The sequence below is a fragment of the Pteropus medius genome, unplaced genomic scaffold (genome assembly GCF_902729225.1).
Source record: "Pteropus medius unplaced genomic scaffold, Ma_sr-lr_union100, whole genome shotgun sequence".
NCBI lineage: Eukaryota > Metazoa > Chordata > Mammalia > Chiroptera > Pteropodidae > Pteropus > Pteropus medius.
In genome coordinates this window covers 7,228,736-7,245,879 of record NW_024344240.1, presented here as the reverse complement: position 1 = coordinate 7,245,879, position 17,144 = coordinate 7,228,736, and the positions used below count along the sequence as shown (strand labels likewise).

The following is a 17,144-nucleotide window of genomic DNA, read 5'->3' as shown; positions in this document are numbered from 1 at the left end:
CTGCTGTTAGCAGCAGGGACTGCATACCTTTAGAACCTAAGCTGACAGACCGAGACCAAGAGCAAGGATGACTAAAAGAAAGAAAAGATAAATTACACAATTTCAGGAGTAAAGACTTTTATTCCTTAAGATATCATTAAGAGAGTAAAAAGACAAGTCACAAAGTGAGAGAAGATATTGTTAAACATGTACTGGCAAAGGACTTCTTTTCAGACTACATACATAGTGCCCACAAATCAACAAGAAAAAGATAAATAATCCAATTTAAAACATGAGCATGACACTTGAATATAAAAGAGAATATCTAAATATCCAATTAATGTGAAAATGTATCCAAATTTATTACTAATCAGGAAAATACAATAAAAACTGTAATGAAATGTCATTGTGCACAATCAGATGGCTTAAGCTTAAAAAAAAAATGACAATACCAAGTATTGATTAGCCTGTGGTGCATGTACCTTGACCTCTCATCCCTGAGCATTCAGAGTGTACTTTGGTCTAAACGTTTTTGAAAATCAATACTATTTACTAAAGCTGTATAACCCAGCAGTCCCCAAACAGATATGTACACAAATATACACACAAAAAAAGACATGCAGGAATGTCTAAGCAATGTTATTTATTATATTTGAAACCTAGAAAGAACTATTACCCATAAGTAGTAGAATAGATAATTTAGAATACTATTTAGTAACAAAAATGGACATATGCTGTTAAATAAATTTCACAAAAATTGAGTGAAGCCAGCCAGTCAGAAAGAACACACAATATTTGATTCTGTTTATGGTCTCAAACCTGGAAAAACTAAAATTAAAAGTGTTGAAAGGATAGCGATTACCATTAGGGGAAATAATGACTGGGATGGGTTGCAGAGGGATCAGTCTTGAAATGTTGTTAATATTTTATTATTTGCATGGTGTGTGCATTGAGCACGTTATGCATTTATAATTTGTACATGTTATGTCTAATTAATAGTTTATTTAAAAACTTTGTCTAATTAAAAGTTTATTAAAAAATTTTAATAGATTATTTAGAAACAAAAACTACTGAGAGGCAAACAACAACAGGGGAAAGCCTGCATTCCAGTGGCAGACTGCCTGAGTTTCAGTCCCAGCTTGGTCACTCACTAGATGTTGTCCTTGGGCGAGTAATTTAACTGTATGTCTCAGTCTCTTCAACTGTAAAATAAGAAAATGAGTAAGAAATTAGTAGTAGACTTAAAATAATTGTTATGATTAAATTAAAAAAATGTTTTTACTAGGCTGTATGATTGAGGAGGGCAAAATTTATGTTACATAAGGCATAATGTAGGACTTTGCACATAGAATAATAAGTGGTGATTTTTTATGGTAGTAGTAATGATACAGTAGTAACATGTAGCAGTGTGGTAATGTAGTAATATGGTACTATAATTCCTAATAATGTACTAATAGCAACACTGTTTTTTCTAGAGAAAGGCAATGTCCTATGGTCCTTCGGTTTTTTTCTTACTGTAAGAGTTGATATTTTTCCTATCGAGGCAGCGTCTCCTGGAAAATGGAAGAGAGTTCTGATTAGTTATGATGGGACAGGTCCAGGTAGGATTTTCTTTCTTAATAAAAAGTTTGTTTTGCAACTTTATTAAAAGTAACATAAAAGACAAGTGAGAGAAAATATGAACATACAGATCATGTAAAATTGAGATGAGAAAATGATTTTCTTTTAAGAAATTAGTGTTAAATGAAGTTTTGTCAAGATTAGGCTAATTATATAACTTAAAAAGCTCACTGCTACATTATTATGAAGAAAATTTCCTAGGAAGACAAAAGCTTTATTGTGTTTGTGTGTGCATGTGTGTAAAATCTCCAGACCTACTAGGCAGTATCAAAAATTGCATCTATCATATTTCCTTACAGACGTGTTTCTCCTGAGTCCCCTACCCCACATCTTCAGCCAACCTGTAACTTAGAACTCATCCTCAATTCTCCCTTTCTCTCCCCAACTTCAATCCCTTCCACACCCGTGAAACAAATCCTGTCACTTCTACCTTATTAATATCTTCTTTACTGTCTCCTTTAGACCTATTGAATACAAACATGTTTGTTTGACTTTAGAAATTGTCTTCTCAACTGCTAAAATGCAACTACATATTTTAACTTATTATATCTTTTTTTCTTCTACTAGAGTTTGAGTTTTTTGAAGTCTGGTGTATATTATTCAACTTTCTTCTTCTAGTGCCCAATATAGTGCTTTAATGTATAGAGGTTTAATTAATGACCATTTATTGAATGAACGAATTTAAATCAGTGAGATTATTTTAAGTAAATCTTTTTAAAAGGAATGAGGAGAGCTTAAAATGGCCTTTGCAAGAAAGAAACATATGTATTTTGGATACAAACCAGAGAAAGGAAGAAGAAAAGGGAAGGTAGCAATGTACAGGAAGAACATAAACAGATGCTAAAATGAGTTGAGGGCTCTATAGGGGAAATAAGAAAGAGGCAGAAATAAGGAATTGAATAGACTGCAACAGCCCCCAACTGTTTTGGCACCAGTCTCAAACACAATCTAATGGCAGATGATCTGAGGTGGAGCTGAAATGGTGATGCTGGTGCTCGAGAGTGGCTGAAAATACAGATGAAGCTTTGCTCACTCGCCCGCTGCTCACTTCCTGCATTGTGGCCCGAGTTCTAATAGGCCACGGACTGGTACTGGCCCATGGCACTCGCATTGGGGACCTCTGGAATAGAGAAAGGAAAGACATAATATTCTGCTTTCTGCACACGGTGTCACTGTAGAGTGGTATGACTTTTGCATTATTTTCCTGAAGGATGGAAACTTACTTTGAGTTTTGTTTTGTTTTGTTTTGTTTTTGATGTTACCCCAAGTCTTCCCTGCAAACAGTACATGGATTTGCAGGAAAGCCGATGAGAACCAAGATCATAGACTTTGGCAGGGATCAGAACAGAATAGGTGATAGAAATCCTTGGCTTAACCAGGCTTTGCTTTTTAAAAATTATTTTGAGACTCCTTTTGGTTGTGAGAGAAGAAAACAATGTTAGAAGGTCTAACCCCAAATACTGAAAGTGCCAATGCCGAGGGACCGTGGCAATAACAGCAACAGCAGCTCCGACGCAATCACCAGGCATTTCAACGGTAAATGCAGGAAGAGTTAGGGGTTTATTTGAAGGAGTAGACTGGACATTGGAAGAGTAAAGTATTATTACCAGGTTGTTTGATACAAAAAAATAAAATGAAAGAAACATTGTGATTTTAAACATGTTTAAGGAGCTAAATTACTCATGAAAAGAAAAAGATGTCAAGTGGAGGAAGCAATAAACTTCTAAATATTTGTGTGTGTGTGTGTGTGAAACACTGATTAACAAAACCTGTGCAGATTTAGGAATGACTACAGCTACATTTGCAAGCCTTTTGTTTTTCTTCTCATTTTCAAAGTGACACTATTTGATACATTATTCCTTTACCTTGAACAAACTTGTGTCTGTGAGTATCTAACCTCAAATAGAATAAATAGAAAGCCCTACATTTACAGCGAACTTTGTAAAACCTCAGAACATGTAGGAATTATCTGTGTATCTTAAACGAAATAGACTCATGGGCATTCGAGTGTTCCTTCACAATCAGGGCCTAGTGGAAACAGACACATAGGAAATAAGCAAGTATAATAAAGTATGACCCAAAGTCTAAAATTGGCACTATGAGTGCTCATGTACCACATGCAAGGGCACTCGGCCTACTCCAGAAGAACATGAAGATGCTCTCCAAGAAAAGACGAAAACATGACAGGGAGGCTGGGAGTGAGGGCCAGGTTTTGGCAGCTTCCTGAAGAATTTTGATGGATTTCTCTGACTGATGGGATTAGGCTAAAGAAAGTTGAAAACAATTACAATAACATGAGTTTTAGATTCTTTAACTGAACTATCTTTCCTACATTCTGCACATTTTTCAGTAAAAGAAAAAAAATTATCATAAAAGAGTATCTAGGCTATGTCTTTCTCTATTTTGTTTTTCAAAATTTGTATTATATAAAGTCTGATAATCCACCACCTAATCTGAGACTCGCACATTACCAATACCAGTGCTTCTACCTGCACTCGCTGCTCCCATCCTCTCCTCCAGTGTTGCCATCCTAAATTTTTTGTTTGTCATTTCTTAATCTTTAAATCCTTGCTTTAAGAAGAAAAAGGCTTTACTAATTGTGCAGATATCCTTGAAAATACTTTTGATAGTTTTCGCGTTTTGTAAAGATTGTGACATGCCACGTGAAGTCTTTTGTGACTTGATATTTTTTTCATTCAAGATCATGTGTCTAAGATTCATTCATTTTTTGTGTGATGCTATAGATTATTTTCATGACTATGCAATATTCTATTGTGTGATCCTGCATAATTAATTTATTCATCTCATGTTAATGGATAGTTGTGTTTTTTCCAGTTTAACTGTCACCAACAAACTGAAATGAGCCTTCTTGTGCATGTCTCCTAGTGCATAGAAACAAGAATTTTTCTAGGATGGTAGTTCCCAAATGGAGGTGAATTTCCTCTCCCAGAGATATTTGGCAATGTCCAAAGATTTTTCTGGTTATCACACTGGGGTGGGGTGCTATTAGCATCTAGTGTGATGCTTCTAAAAATCCTACAATGCGTAGGATAGTCTCCACAGCAAAGAATTGCTAAGCCAAATGTCAGTAATACTGAGACTGAGAAATCCTCCTTTAGGATAAATGCATGGAATTAAATTGCTGGGTCAGACAGGATTGTATTGAGCTTTATATGAAAAAGTTCTTTTTTCAAAAGTGATTATGCTAAATTTTACTCTTACCTACAGTGTGCAAGTATTTCTATTGTGTCATATTCTCAGAAACACCTGACACACTTAATTTTTGCCTTTATTAAATGGATATAAAATATTATCTTATTGTGGTTTAATTTGCATTTTCCTGATTTCTAAGAAGAGTGAGCATTCTTTCATTTTTAAATTGTCTATCAAGCTTCCTCTTTTCTGAAAGCACATATTTTTGTCTATAATATTTAGGGTAAAGCAAAGGTCATGTGAAAGCAAGTGAGTTAGAAGCTGTACACACTACTCTGGTCATAGTTAATTGCTGAGAAATTAGTCTTATAGTTACATAGCTGCAAAAACACCTGGGAAATGTGGGCTCCATCATTGCAATGATTTAAAAAGAGGAGAGCATCTAGCAGTTACTACCATAATATTTTGCCCAGTTTGTGGTATATTTTAATTGATTTTAATGTAGTTAAATTTAATGATGTGGTATTTTTTCTAATGATTAGCATATTTTGTATCTTGAGCAAGTCTACTCTACTCCCAGGAAATTCTGTAGATAGATAGATAGATAGATAGATAGATAGATAGATAGATAGATAGATGTTTATATACATAAATATTCATGCTTATATACACATATACTCATATACTAAGTATTGTCTTTAAGATTTAGATAATTACTCCTAGTGTAGTTGACATTTGTGTATGACATGAAGATGGAATCCACTTTCACTATTTTCTATGAGGATAATCAACTGTACCATCACTATTTATCACCTAGCTCGTCTTTTCCTGAGTGCTCTGTAAAGTCATCTTTATTAGATACAGGCAGTCCTTGCTTTGCATGGTTTCTGTATGCACCAATTTCAATTACAATTATTTAGTTAAATAACATAAGTCTCCCAACAACAAGGCTCAAGCGTAAGTTAGTTACCATGTTATATTAATTGTTATTGCATAAAGTACAAAATTCACTGCTAGTTCTTCGGTCCACAAATCACTACATAAGTAATAGATATGCATCCTGATCAGTGACCAATCACTTTACTTCTTTCAAAGTCTGTTGGTGATATGTCACTGACCACGTGTTACAAGTTCATGCACAGACAGCAAAGCATATCATTGTATTGACTCTGTGTCTCCCAGTGATAAACCCATGACATTTTACAAAATGTATACTTCAAAGATGAATGTATGTCATAGAAATAAAAAGTGATAATACTGGAAGTGAAGTTCACATCAAACGTAAATGGATTATAGAAGAAAAATCCAACCGTGGGAATGTTGAAACTGCCATTGTTTGAGAGACTTTGGGTAAACAGCCAGAGTAACTTAGTAAAGGGAACTTATGACCATAAATGAGAAAAGTGCTTGTGACAAAAAGGATGAACACGTCCCAGATGAAGTGATATTGGTAAGAATTTCACATTAGAAGAACTCTCAGAGATAGTTCATGATATTAAAAGCACAGAAGATAAAATGTTGGAAGCTGATTGAAACTTAGGAGTTTAACAATTTGTTAGGGCATAGAAAAGATGCTTGCTCTTTGCAGTAAGTTATATGATGAGAAAAGGAAAGCAAGCACCATTCAAAAATTTTTTGATAAATTTGGTGTGTGTGTGTGTGTGTGTGTGTGTGTGTGTGGTAAGTTTACAAAGAAATAGATCTTTTAATTCTCAAGTTTTCTGTTTTAAATTATAGTATACTAAATATTAGTGTTGATTTTTTTTTTCATTTTCTTATACATTTCTAACTAGTAGTAAGAGAGTTTTTGATCTTTTGGCAAAAAATGTTTTACAATAAATGATATAATTTCCCCCACTGATTGTTAAGATTGCTTGGCATGGTTTCAGCATGCAGTCCTTCATCTGGTTTTGCACTACTGCACCAAGCAAGGACTGCTTATATCAAGTGTGTGCAAATGTGTAGATCAATTCTGAACTCTTTTTTTTTTTTTCTGTTCCATCAGTCAGTTTATCTATGCCAGTACCAATTCTGTATTGTCTTAATCAGTATAGATTTATAATAAATTTGAGTACCGGTAGGATGAGCCTCCTACCTTACTCTAATTAGAAGTGCCTCTGGTATTCTTGGGCTTTATTCCATATATTTTATCATTTGTTTGTCAATTTTCTTGTAAAACTCCATGGTGAATTTGACTTAATTACATTGAAATTTTAGATTAGTTTAAGAGAAACTAATGTCTTCATAATTTCTTTGTACTTACAAATATGGGACAAATCTCTATTTGTTTATGTCTTAGCTGTCATTCCCAAAATTTAGATATTTTTCTATAAATTATGCTATATCGATCTTTAGAATACATTCTTAAATTTTTATAGCAATTTGATATTGTAGCTTTCATTGAATTACGCTTTTTAACTGTTCCTTTCTGGTCAACAGAAATGTAATTGATTTTTATATATTTATTGTATATCTAACATTTTTCTCGTTTCTTCTAATTCTACTATTTTTTGTAACTTCTTTGGGTTTTTAATTTAGCAAGTCATATTATGAATAATGACAGTTCTGTTTCCTCTTTTCCAACATTATTTTTTATTCTCCTTTCTTCTTTCCTTCTTTTGCTTTTCTTCTTTTTTTAAATTTAATTGCTTTGATAAATGCATTTATCAGTGGTAACTTCTAAATTTTCACTATTAAGAATGCTAATTGATTGTGACTTTATTATTTAAATATATCAGTTTTCTATAAATCATGTACTGAAATGCTTTTATGTATATATTTCTTTCTTTCTTTATTCTTGGCTTTTAAATCCCCCCATCTTTTTTTTTTTTTTTTAGAATTTAATAGAGTTTGTGTCCTTAATAGGGAATCTTTTTTTTTTCCCCTCTGCTTCTACTACTCTGAGTAATTAGGTCGTCACTCATGCTTTCATTTCTGTACTGGTATAATTTGGTTGTGCGTATTTTTGTATTCAGATTGCCGAACAAGTGTACTTAAAAAAGAACATTTAGAGAGTCTATGAATAAAGTCACAATGCCAGTATATTTTATGCTAAAGAGTCACAGTGATTTTCTTTGTCAATTTACACAGGTAATAGATGGTTTCTTGAGAGTATTGTTGTTAAATGTGAAGAGGAAGTTGGCAGTCAAGAGGTTCTGTTTCCATGCAACAGGTATGCTATAACTTAATAGCTCATTATGCAAAATTAAGCTCCCTGTTGTCCAGTTCATTCCAGCTGTGTCATCAGCATGTCTCCTGCCATCCATCTGGCTACATTATTCCCTCCTTTCAAACCAGAACTGAAGGCTTTCTCTCCTCAGGAAGCTGTTCTTTATCAACACTAGTAATTCTCTCTTTATTTGTAATATTTATTATTTTCTTTCCTGGGATAAGCATGCTGAAATGGAAAGAAAAATAGATTAGGACTTTAGAAAACAGTTTTTTCTTTTTTTTGACTTTATTGAAACATAATAGACAATTAGTTGCTCATATTTACATTGTACAATTCAATGAGTTTTTTTCAATTATAGTTGGCATACATCAATATGCCAGTTTCAGTTGTACAGCATAATGATCAGAGATCCACATAACTTGCAAAGCGATCATCTCATCAAATCTAGTACCCTCTTCTCCCTAACATATTTATTACAAAAATTATTAACCATCTTCCCCATGCTACACTCTACATCTCCATGTCTATTTTGCAACTGTCATTTGTACCTCTTAATCCCTTTGCCTTTTTTTTTGCTGTCCCCACAAATCCCCTTCCCATCTAGTAGTCCTCAAAATATTCTCTGCATCTATGAATTTATTCTTGCTTTCATTGTTGTTGTTTATTTTTGTTCTTTAGATTCCACATGTACATGAAATCATGCACTATTTGTCTTTCTTTATCTGACTCATTTCATTCAGCGCAATATCCTCTAGGTCCATCAAGGAAATATCTTTTTCCATCTCTTTCCTTTCTGTCTATGTGTTTCTTTTATTCCGAAGTGAGTCTCTTGTACACAGTATATGTAGGGGTCTTGTTTTCTTATCAATTCAGCTTCCCTATCTTTTGATTGGAGCACTTAATTCTTTTCCATTTGAGGTACTTGATAGATATGTAGTTATTACCATTCTTTATTTCTGTTTTTGATGTATGTTTTTTCTTCTTAAAAAAAAATCACTCCAACAATTCCTGTAATACTGGCTTGGTGGTGATGGTTTCCTTTAGTTTATTTTTGTCTGGGAAGCTCTTTATCTGTCCTTCGACTCTTAAATTATAGCTTTGCTGGATAAAGTATTCTTGGTTGTAGATCCTGGATTTTCATCACATAGAATGTTTTGTGCCAAGCCCTTCTGTCCTGCAAAGTTTCTTTTGAGAAATCAACTGCCAGCTTTATGGGTGCTCCCTTGTAGGTAGCTAATTGCTTTTCTCTTGCTGCTTTTGAGTTTCTCTCTTTGTATTTAACCTTTGACATTTTAATTATGATGTGTCTTGTAGTGAGTCTCTTCGAGTTCATCTTTTTTGGGACTCTCTAAGCTTCCTGGGGTTATATGTCTATTTTCTTCACCAGGTGAGGGAAGTTTTCCAACATTATTTCTTCAAATAGCTCTTCATCATCTTGTTTTCCTTCAGGTACCCCTATAATATGTTTGTTTGTTTCTTTCTTTCTTTTTTTTTACATTTAATAGTGTCTTGTAGGCTCCTTAAATTATTATTATAGTCTCGCTTTTTTTTCTTGCTATTCTGATGGAGTGTCCTTGGCTTCCCCATCCTCTGTATTGGTGTTTTGATCCTCTTCTTCCTCCACTCTGTTGATTCCCTCTAATATACTCTTCATCTCAGATAATGTGTTCTTCATTTCTGGTTCTCTTTCATAATTTCCATTTCCATTTTTATATTTTTTATCTCTTTGTTAAAGTTCTCACTGAGTTCATCTACTCTTTCTCTAAGTTCATTGAGCATCTTTATAACCAGTGTTTTTAACTCTGCATCTGTTAGATTGCTTGACTCCATTATTCCTAAATCTCTGTTCTGTTCTCTGGTTTCTGTTTCTTTGTCTTCCCATTTTGGCTGCCTTTTTGTGCTGTTTCCATGTATTAAGCAAAGCTCTTAAGTCTCCTGGTCTTATTAGTGTGGCTTTGTGTAGTCGATGGCCAGTGGCACAGTCCTGAGAGGGGTTCAGCTGCAGGCCAAGTTTAGTCTCAGCCTGTGCCCCTCTGGGGCCACCTGTTAAGATTTAACAAGCAATCCACAGATACTGCGCTTATAATTGCTTCATGAAATAACACCAGAAAATGAGGCCAGCTGCCACCAGTGTGAGTCTTGGCATTGCTCAGCAAGGAGCACCTGACTTGCCAAGGACACAACTAGACGTGGCTTTGTGGGGCCATGAGTTGAGGGAGGCAGAGTTTCAGGGAATCCTGAGGGCGTTGTGACATCTGTTATCCAGTATGATGATGTCTCAGCTTTGAAGGCAGGAATTTCGTACACTGGGAGAGGGGAGGGATCAACATAGGAACAATAGATACTGCTGGCACTTCTGTCAGGGAGAAATTCTCACCTCCAGCCCTCACTCCAACAACTCAGTGTCCCCCTGGTGCCCCTGGAGCAGCTAACCTGGTGCCGGTGCTCAGAGCAAGCAAGTCCTTCACCGTGAAAGTCTGCTTGTGGACATGATCCCTTTAAGAGGCGTCCACAGCTGCCAGCTGCTGCTGCCACAGCCTCTGTTCCACTCTGCCGCTGGGGACAGGACTGCCTCATGTCTTCATTCCCTACCTTCTACTGTTGCAGGTTGATTAATTATTTCTCTCCCTAGCTGTAGTGCTTCTGTTCATCTAGATCCCAGGAGAATTTCCTTGCTTTTTGCTCTGTGTTTCTGTCACAACTTTGATTTAATCGCAAGAGGAATGAACAAAGCCTCCCATTACCCACGCCATTTTTTTTTTTTTTTTTTTTTTGGAAAACAAGTTCTTGATTCTGTTTCTCAAAAACTTGCTCTACTCCCTGCTAGTTCTGAGAATGTGGGTACTACTCTCAACTTCTTTTAGGTTCAATTTCCTCATATGTGAAATGGGAATAATACCTGTATATAAACTGTGACCTCCAATACGTTATTCTAATATGATGTAGATATAAATTAGGAGAATAAAGTTGCAAGAGCAATTCTGTAATTCATTAGTCATTTATAGGTGAATCAAGCTCTCTGATCCTCAGTTTTCAAAATTTTATGATGAGAATGATTAAATCAGCCTGCCTATTTCATAGGGCTGTTATGAATATTAAATACATCTTAAAACAAAATACACTACAAATAGAAATTATAAAACTAATTCTCCTTTATTATAAATTAATCTATAGAATATGTTGATTCATTCAGTCAGTCATTGAACACATAGTAATTAATCACCTACCACATCAAGAAGTGGAACATACAAGGAGATCCAGCGATAAGGGAGTATAGTCTCTACCTGCAAGGACTTAATGGATTCTCATTTGAGAACAGATATTAATGTTTTAAGGACCATGATAGAGACCTATGTGAGAGCCCAAGTGCTAAGGCGAATGTCTATGTGATTGCGGGTTACTTGAATCTAGAGAATTCATGCATTATGCTTATTCCTTTGTTTATGTGTTTATTCATGAGAAACATCACATGCTCCTTATCAGGCATTATAGCAACTCTGGGATCTATAGAGATAAAAAATGAAGTGCCCCTGTCTTTAAAGAGCTCCCAGTTGATGATAAGATAAGGGAAGAGGGATGTGGTATTAAACGTAATAGAGCTTGTGTGCTCTGGGTTTAGCGGGATTTTGGCATCACTGTCTGCTAAAATGTTATACATTCTTTTAGACATATAGAGAAGCATATTGGAGGACTCAGTAAATTTTACCTTCCAATAGTTTTGACTCTAGGAAATAACCATTCTTTTAAATTAATAAGGAATTGATTTCTGCATGAACAAAATTAGCTGTTTTTTTCTTAATACACATCCATTTAAAATGCATATACATTGTGGTAGTTATTGCCATTTTATAACATTCAAGCTCTGAGAAGAGACCTTATATATATTTTATTTTTTTTGCAAGAAATATTTTTATTTATTAATGAGAAGTGAAAAGAACAAAGATTGAAGTTTTTCAGACCTGGATTTGAATTACAACTCTCACTGACTATTTCTAGGAACCTCAGTTTATGCTATGTAAAATAGCAAAACTGACACCTATTTTGCAGGGTTCTTTGAAGATTTCACACAATGTCCATAAAGTACCTGAAAGCACGTCTTTCATTTATTAGAAGCTCCTTGATAATGTGTTATTGTAATAGAAATCATTTTAGATTAAAGAATTCTTTAGATATAATGCCATACACTCAAATGAAGTAGAAAAATTCACTTTTATTTCTTTTATTTGAAGTACTTAGAACTCTAAAAATAATTGACTAACTTTTATTTTTAAAAATCTGGATCTGCACAGTCCAATATAGTAATCGTATGGCTAATATATTTAAATTAATTAAAATAAAATAAAATAAAAAATTCAGGTCCTGGGTTGTACTAGTTACATTTCAAGTGCTCCATCAGCATATATAAAACATTTGGGTCTATATTACATCTATATATTTGGTATCATAGGAAGCTATGCTTAATATCATACAACATAGTTTTATTATTCTGAATACAATGATTACTGTGGAATAACATAAGTACTAAATAAAAAGATTAGTATTTTTATAAATGTATCATATTTAAAAAATTGAGAATTATTCAGAGCAGGAGATAATAGTCATAGTCTCTTCAGAGCTAAAATTAATTTTACTGACAATACAAAGGAGTAGAAGTCAAGATGGAGGTGATTTATTTCCATAGGGTCTGTCAACATTTTAGAATAATTACAAACCTTGGAATTTTAGTCATAAGAAACAAAATGATATGAATGAAAATATTTAAATATTTTACTGTATTATGCTACATAATATTAAATACTACACACAAGTATATTGTGGCACAATTATCATTAACTAAATTATAGCTATATTAACAGAATTTCCCTTGCTCATTCTCTGAGCACCCAGGGTTACATAAGTATGAAAAGAGGGAAGTTTTCTTGCTGTTCCATTTTAGTCTCAAGCCCCATTTGACAGATGAGGAAACTGACACCTAAAGAGATTAAATGACATGCACAAATAGACGAGACGGTTAGAGAGCAGAGTCTCCTGGTCCCTTGGGCACTCTAGAGAATTTTAATTTAATGTCTATCAGTTTATTAGTTACATTATATCACCAGTATTTTTTGAATTATCTCTTAAGGAAGAGATCTCTGCACAAATTACTGAGTTCACTATAAAAATGATTTGTTAGAAAATACTACTGAGATTTTGTAGAATTGAGAATACACAGGTTACTAGTTTCCCCAGCACAACTTGTCAGTCATTTAAATTCAAGACCTTTTTTAATTATGAGAAAAGATCTCTGAAAAAGAAATTATTTAGGACCTTACTATGGAGTAAAAAACAAATGTAGAGGGGTCCGTTCTATTGTGGGGCCCCTAAGATGCTCTCTGTATGGCTGAGGTTAAAATCAGAGGAACATACACCACTGCACTTACTGTACTCTTACCAAGGGTTCCATAGTGAAGCTGAAACCACACATGAGCGCATCTGATCTTTACAGCAGACCTAAAGGAGGCTCTGTGGTACTTCTATTTTAAAGATGAAGAAACTGAGGCACACAGATTTTAAGTTTCTTAGTTAAATATGGTTGGTGCAGTCAGGATTCAGGTCTAGATGATTTTAACTCTAGAACTATGCTGTCTCACATGGAGGCCACTAGCCAAATATCTATTAAATTCTTGAACTGGGCCTATTTCAAATTGAGATGTACTGTAGATGTAAGATACATACCAGATTTCAAAAGTGTAGAATAAAAAAGAATGTAATAGCCTTAGTTCATTCAGCCTGCCTTAACGGAATACCATGGACAGATAGCTTATAAACAACAGATATTTATTTCCCACGGTTCTGGAGGCTGAAGTCCAAGATCAGGGCACCACGTGTCCTCACGTGGTAGAAAGGGCAAGGGCTCTCTCTGGAGCCTCTTTTATAAAGGCAGTAACCCCATCCATGTGGGCTCTACTCTCAGGGACTTTAGTGCTTCCCAGAGGGTTTCAACATATGAATTGTGGGAAGGGGAACACAAACATTCAGACCATAACAGTAATATATCTCAGTTATCATTTGTAATGATTACATATTGAAATGATTATGATTTGAATTTATTAAAATAAAAAATATTAAAATTAAAAATTTTTAAACCTTTTTTTTTACATGTGTGGCTCACATTATATTTCTCTAGAAGAATTCTCTAGAGTCTGAGGTTTTAGCTACCGAATACACTTGCTAGTCACAGGAAAGGAGAGAGAGTTTTCCACTAAGGAAACTCCAAATGATAAATTTTTACTACTTTTAAGATATACTAAAATATTTGTAATGTTATCATATGATGTTTCTAAAAATTGACATTTTAGGATGAATCATTGTAACTTGAAGTAGGACAAAGGTTTACTGACATTCCACTCATTTGTTGTGGCTTGAAATCTTAAATGCTTTTTAAAATTTCTGAGCTTCTTTTTGAAAGCCTCTTTAAATCCTTTCCATATTTTACATTTCATTCTAAGAAATGTACCTTTTTAAATACTTCTAACCCTAACCCTAACCCTAATCCTAAGCCTAACCCTAACCCTAACCCTAACCCTAACTCTAACCCTAACTCAATCCCTAACCCTAACTCAATCTCTAACCCTAACCCTAACCCTAACCCTAACCCTAACCCTTCCTCTTTCCCTAGGAGGCAGGTGAGTACCAAGATGATGGCAAAACTGAGTGGGAATGGCTTGCGGAAAATTGCTACAGTGCAGCAGGATCTGTGGCCTCGTGAAGGGGCTATCTTGGGTCTGTCGCTCTACTGTGGCTTCAAAAGGCTACTGATCTGATTGTGATAATATGTTTGCCTTTTCCTTGTACTGGAGCAAACCCCTGGGGAGGGTCAGTTTGTGCTAGGCACAATCATGGCTTTGGAGAACTTCAGAGGAACACAAGGCAACAACTGTCCAAGATCAACCTATAGTATCTGGGTTGCACATATTCTTCTCCTTCTCCTTCTCTTTCTTTTTTCTTCTTTCAGAAACTCTGATACCTGCTAAGCGTACTGAAATGTGTAGGTAGCCTTAGTAGAAAGTAACTGAGGTACATAACATTTGATTACTGTAAAATACTTTTACATATGTTAATTTTAAAGTAGAAGTCTTATTCTTAGATAATGGTTTGTCTTTTTTAGTATTGGTGGGAATATCAAGAAGAAATGGTAAAAAGAAAACAATTGATTGCATTAAATTGTGTTTCCACTAGTCTTCATCAACATGGCGTTTTGGGAGCTGGTCACTGAGGCTGCAGTGGGCAGCAGCAGAGCATCATTCAAGGAGCACACATTAAAACAGATATCTTCTGTCATTAGCCACTTTCCCCAGTTAGCCTCAAAAACTTACCATGGTGCCACAGGCAGCTTCTTCCAATCCTTCAAATTGGCATATGAGCTAAAACCCATTTGCCAGCCTAGGAGAGACCATGTCTTGGCTCTGATACCAGAGACCTGTGTTTGAATCTCAGTCCTGTCACAGTGAAGTAGAAACAGTCATCACCCAGAAGAGAAAACTGAGGCTTGGAGGAGCTTGCCCAAACTCATAGAATGAAATGAATAGCAGAGCAGAATTTAACCCAGTGGTATGCCTCCAGACCCCTACGTGTACATAAAGTAATCCTTTATGTATGTCCAGCTTTCCTCCACATGTTTTAGGTGTCCCATGAAATCACACAGATAGTCTAAATAGTTAAATCTTGCACATCACCTTCATGATTTTTGTCATATGCAGTTACCACCCGTTCCATTATATATTTAACATTTTTTTTCTTTAAAGATAGTTTATCTTTACATCTGAGTTTAAAAACACATCAAGAATAGAGCTTCAAAGATTTGAAGTTAAAAACAGCTTTTTTCTAAAGTAGCCAACAGACCACATTAAGGTAAGAGTAATGAATATATGTCACGCGGGCTACGGGAAAGCTTGGCGAACAACCTCTCTTCTGTGACGATGCTTACTGCACGGTGCCCAGCACAGAGCAGATAGTGAATATACATACTTACTTACTAAGCAAAAGCTCAGTAACCATCTCCTCTGTGCCAGACACAAAATCAGGCATGAGAGATAAGCTGGCAAACAGCACAGTCATTGTCTCTGCTTTCAGGGGGCTTCTGTCCTAGTGGGGAACTGAGTGACTACTGCAAGATTGAACACAGCACAGTGCCACCTGCTGCTAAATCCCAAGCCCTTTGGAGGAGGGATCATTTCGTGCTCCTCTTTGTATACTTAGTTCTTGGCATGCTGCCTGACTCACAGTGAGGGTGCCCTGTCTATTAAATGTATGAATCATCCCTGTCTTATAGTACGATACACCTTTTCAGTGGTTAGAATACTAAATTATGCCTGATTCTGCTTATATTTGTATGGAATAAGTACTCACAAATAATTACTCCATTCCTCCATTTTTACAAACTCGGTACAACTATATATTTCACTTCTGAACATAATCCTGTCCCTTTCCCATCACACAAGTTGGAGCTGGATGTTTCCCAATTCTAACCAGTGGCATTATTTGCAATCCTCCTGATGAGGGAGATGGAGTAAATACTGATTTGATCCATTTTATGTCGATTCTTGTTTATCTTGTTATCACAGAACTCATTTTCTTAGACATTGTCCAGATATGGGACTATCTTGAAAAAAGACTCAAAAGCCATATTTATTTCTGGGTTTTTTTGAAAAAGCAAAAAATTAACAGAGTACATAGTGCAAAAAAAGGCAGATAGTAAAAAAAAAAAAGTAAAGTTTGGGTGTAAAAAATTTCTCTTTTTGTGTGTGTGGAGAGAATGACATAAATTTATAATCTAGAAACCTTTCATGTGTATTTTTTGGAAATGCTGAGGAATGGGAGAAAAGTTTAAAAACAAGGGCCAAATGCAGAATGTGACTCGTTTCGTGGATCACCACAACTGTCTAGCACAATCCTGGTGTCTTCTTGTGTTTTCTTGTATCTCATGTTAAGGTCAAGAGGGAATGAAGAGCACTTTTATTTGATGGGATAAATCCTCTATTTCAATGAGTAAATTGTATTAATGGTTAAATGATATGGATGGCCTTCAGGTTCTAATGTATTTTCATATAAACCTCTCAAGCAGACCAAAGTAAATATTTGTGATGAATTTGTCATATCAAGGGATGATACAACTTCTTTGTGTAGAAAATGGTTGAGTAGAAAATGCAGGTAATATAGTTTCTTGGAGAGCTAAACTAAT

General features: G+C 35.0%; 1 protein-coding gene across 1 annotated transcript in view; it reads left to right on the top strand.

The window, feature by feature from the left end:
• RP1 (RP1 axonemal microtubule associated) overlaps nt 1-16,506 on the top strand; it is a 330,366-nt gene extending 313,860 nt beyond the window's left edge. Inside the window, 3 exon segments of the mRNA XM_039868930.1 lie at nt 1,501-1,580; nt 7,843-7,924; nt 16,037-16,506. Of these exon segments, the coding sequence (XP_039724864.1) occupies nt 1,501-1,580; nt 7,843-7,924; nt 16,037-16,052 (178 nt within the window). The 3' untranslated portion in view covers nt 16,053-16,506.
• The last annotated feature ends 638 nt before the right edge of the window (nt 16,507-17,144 follow it).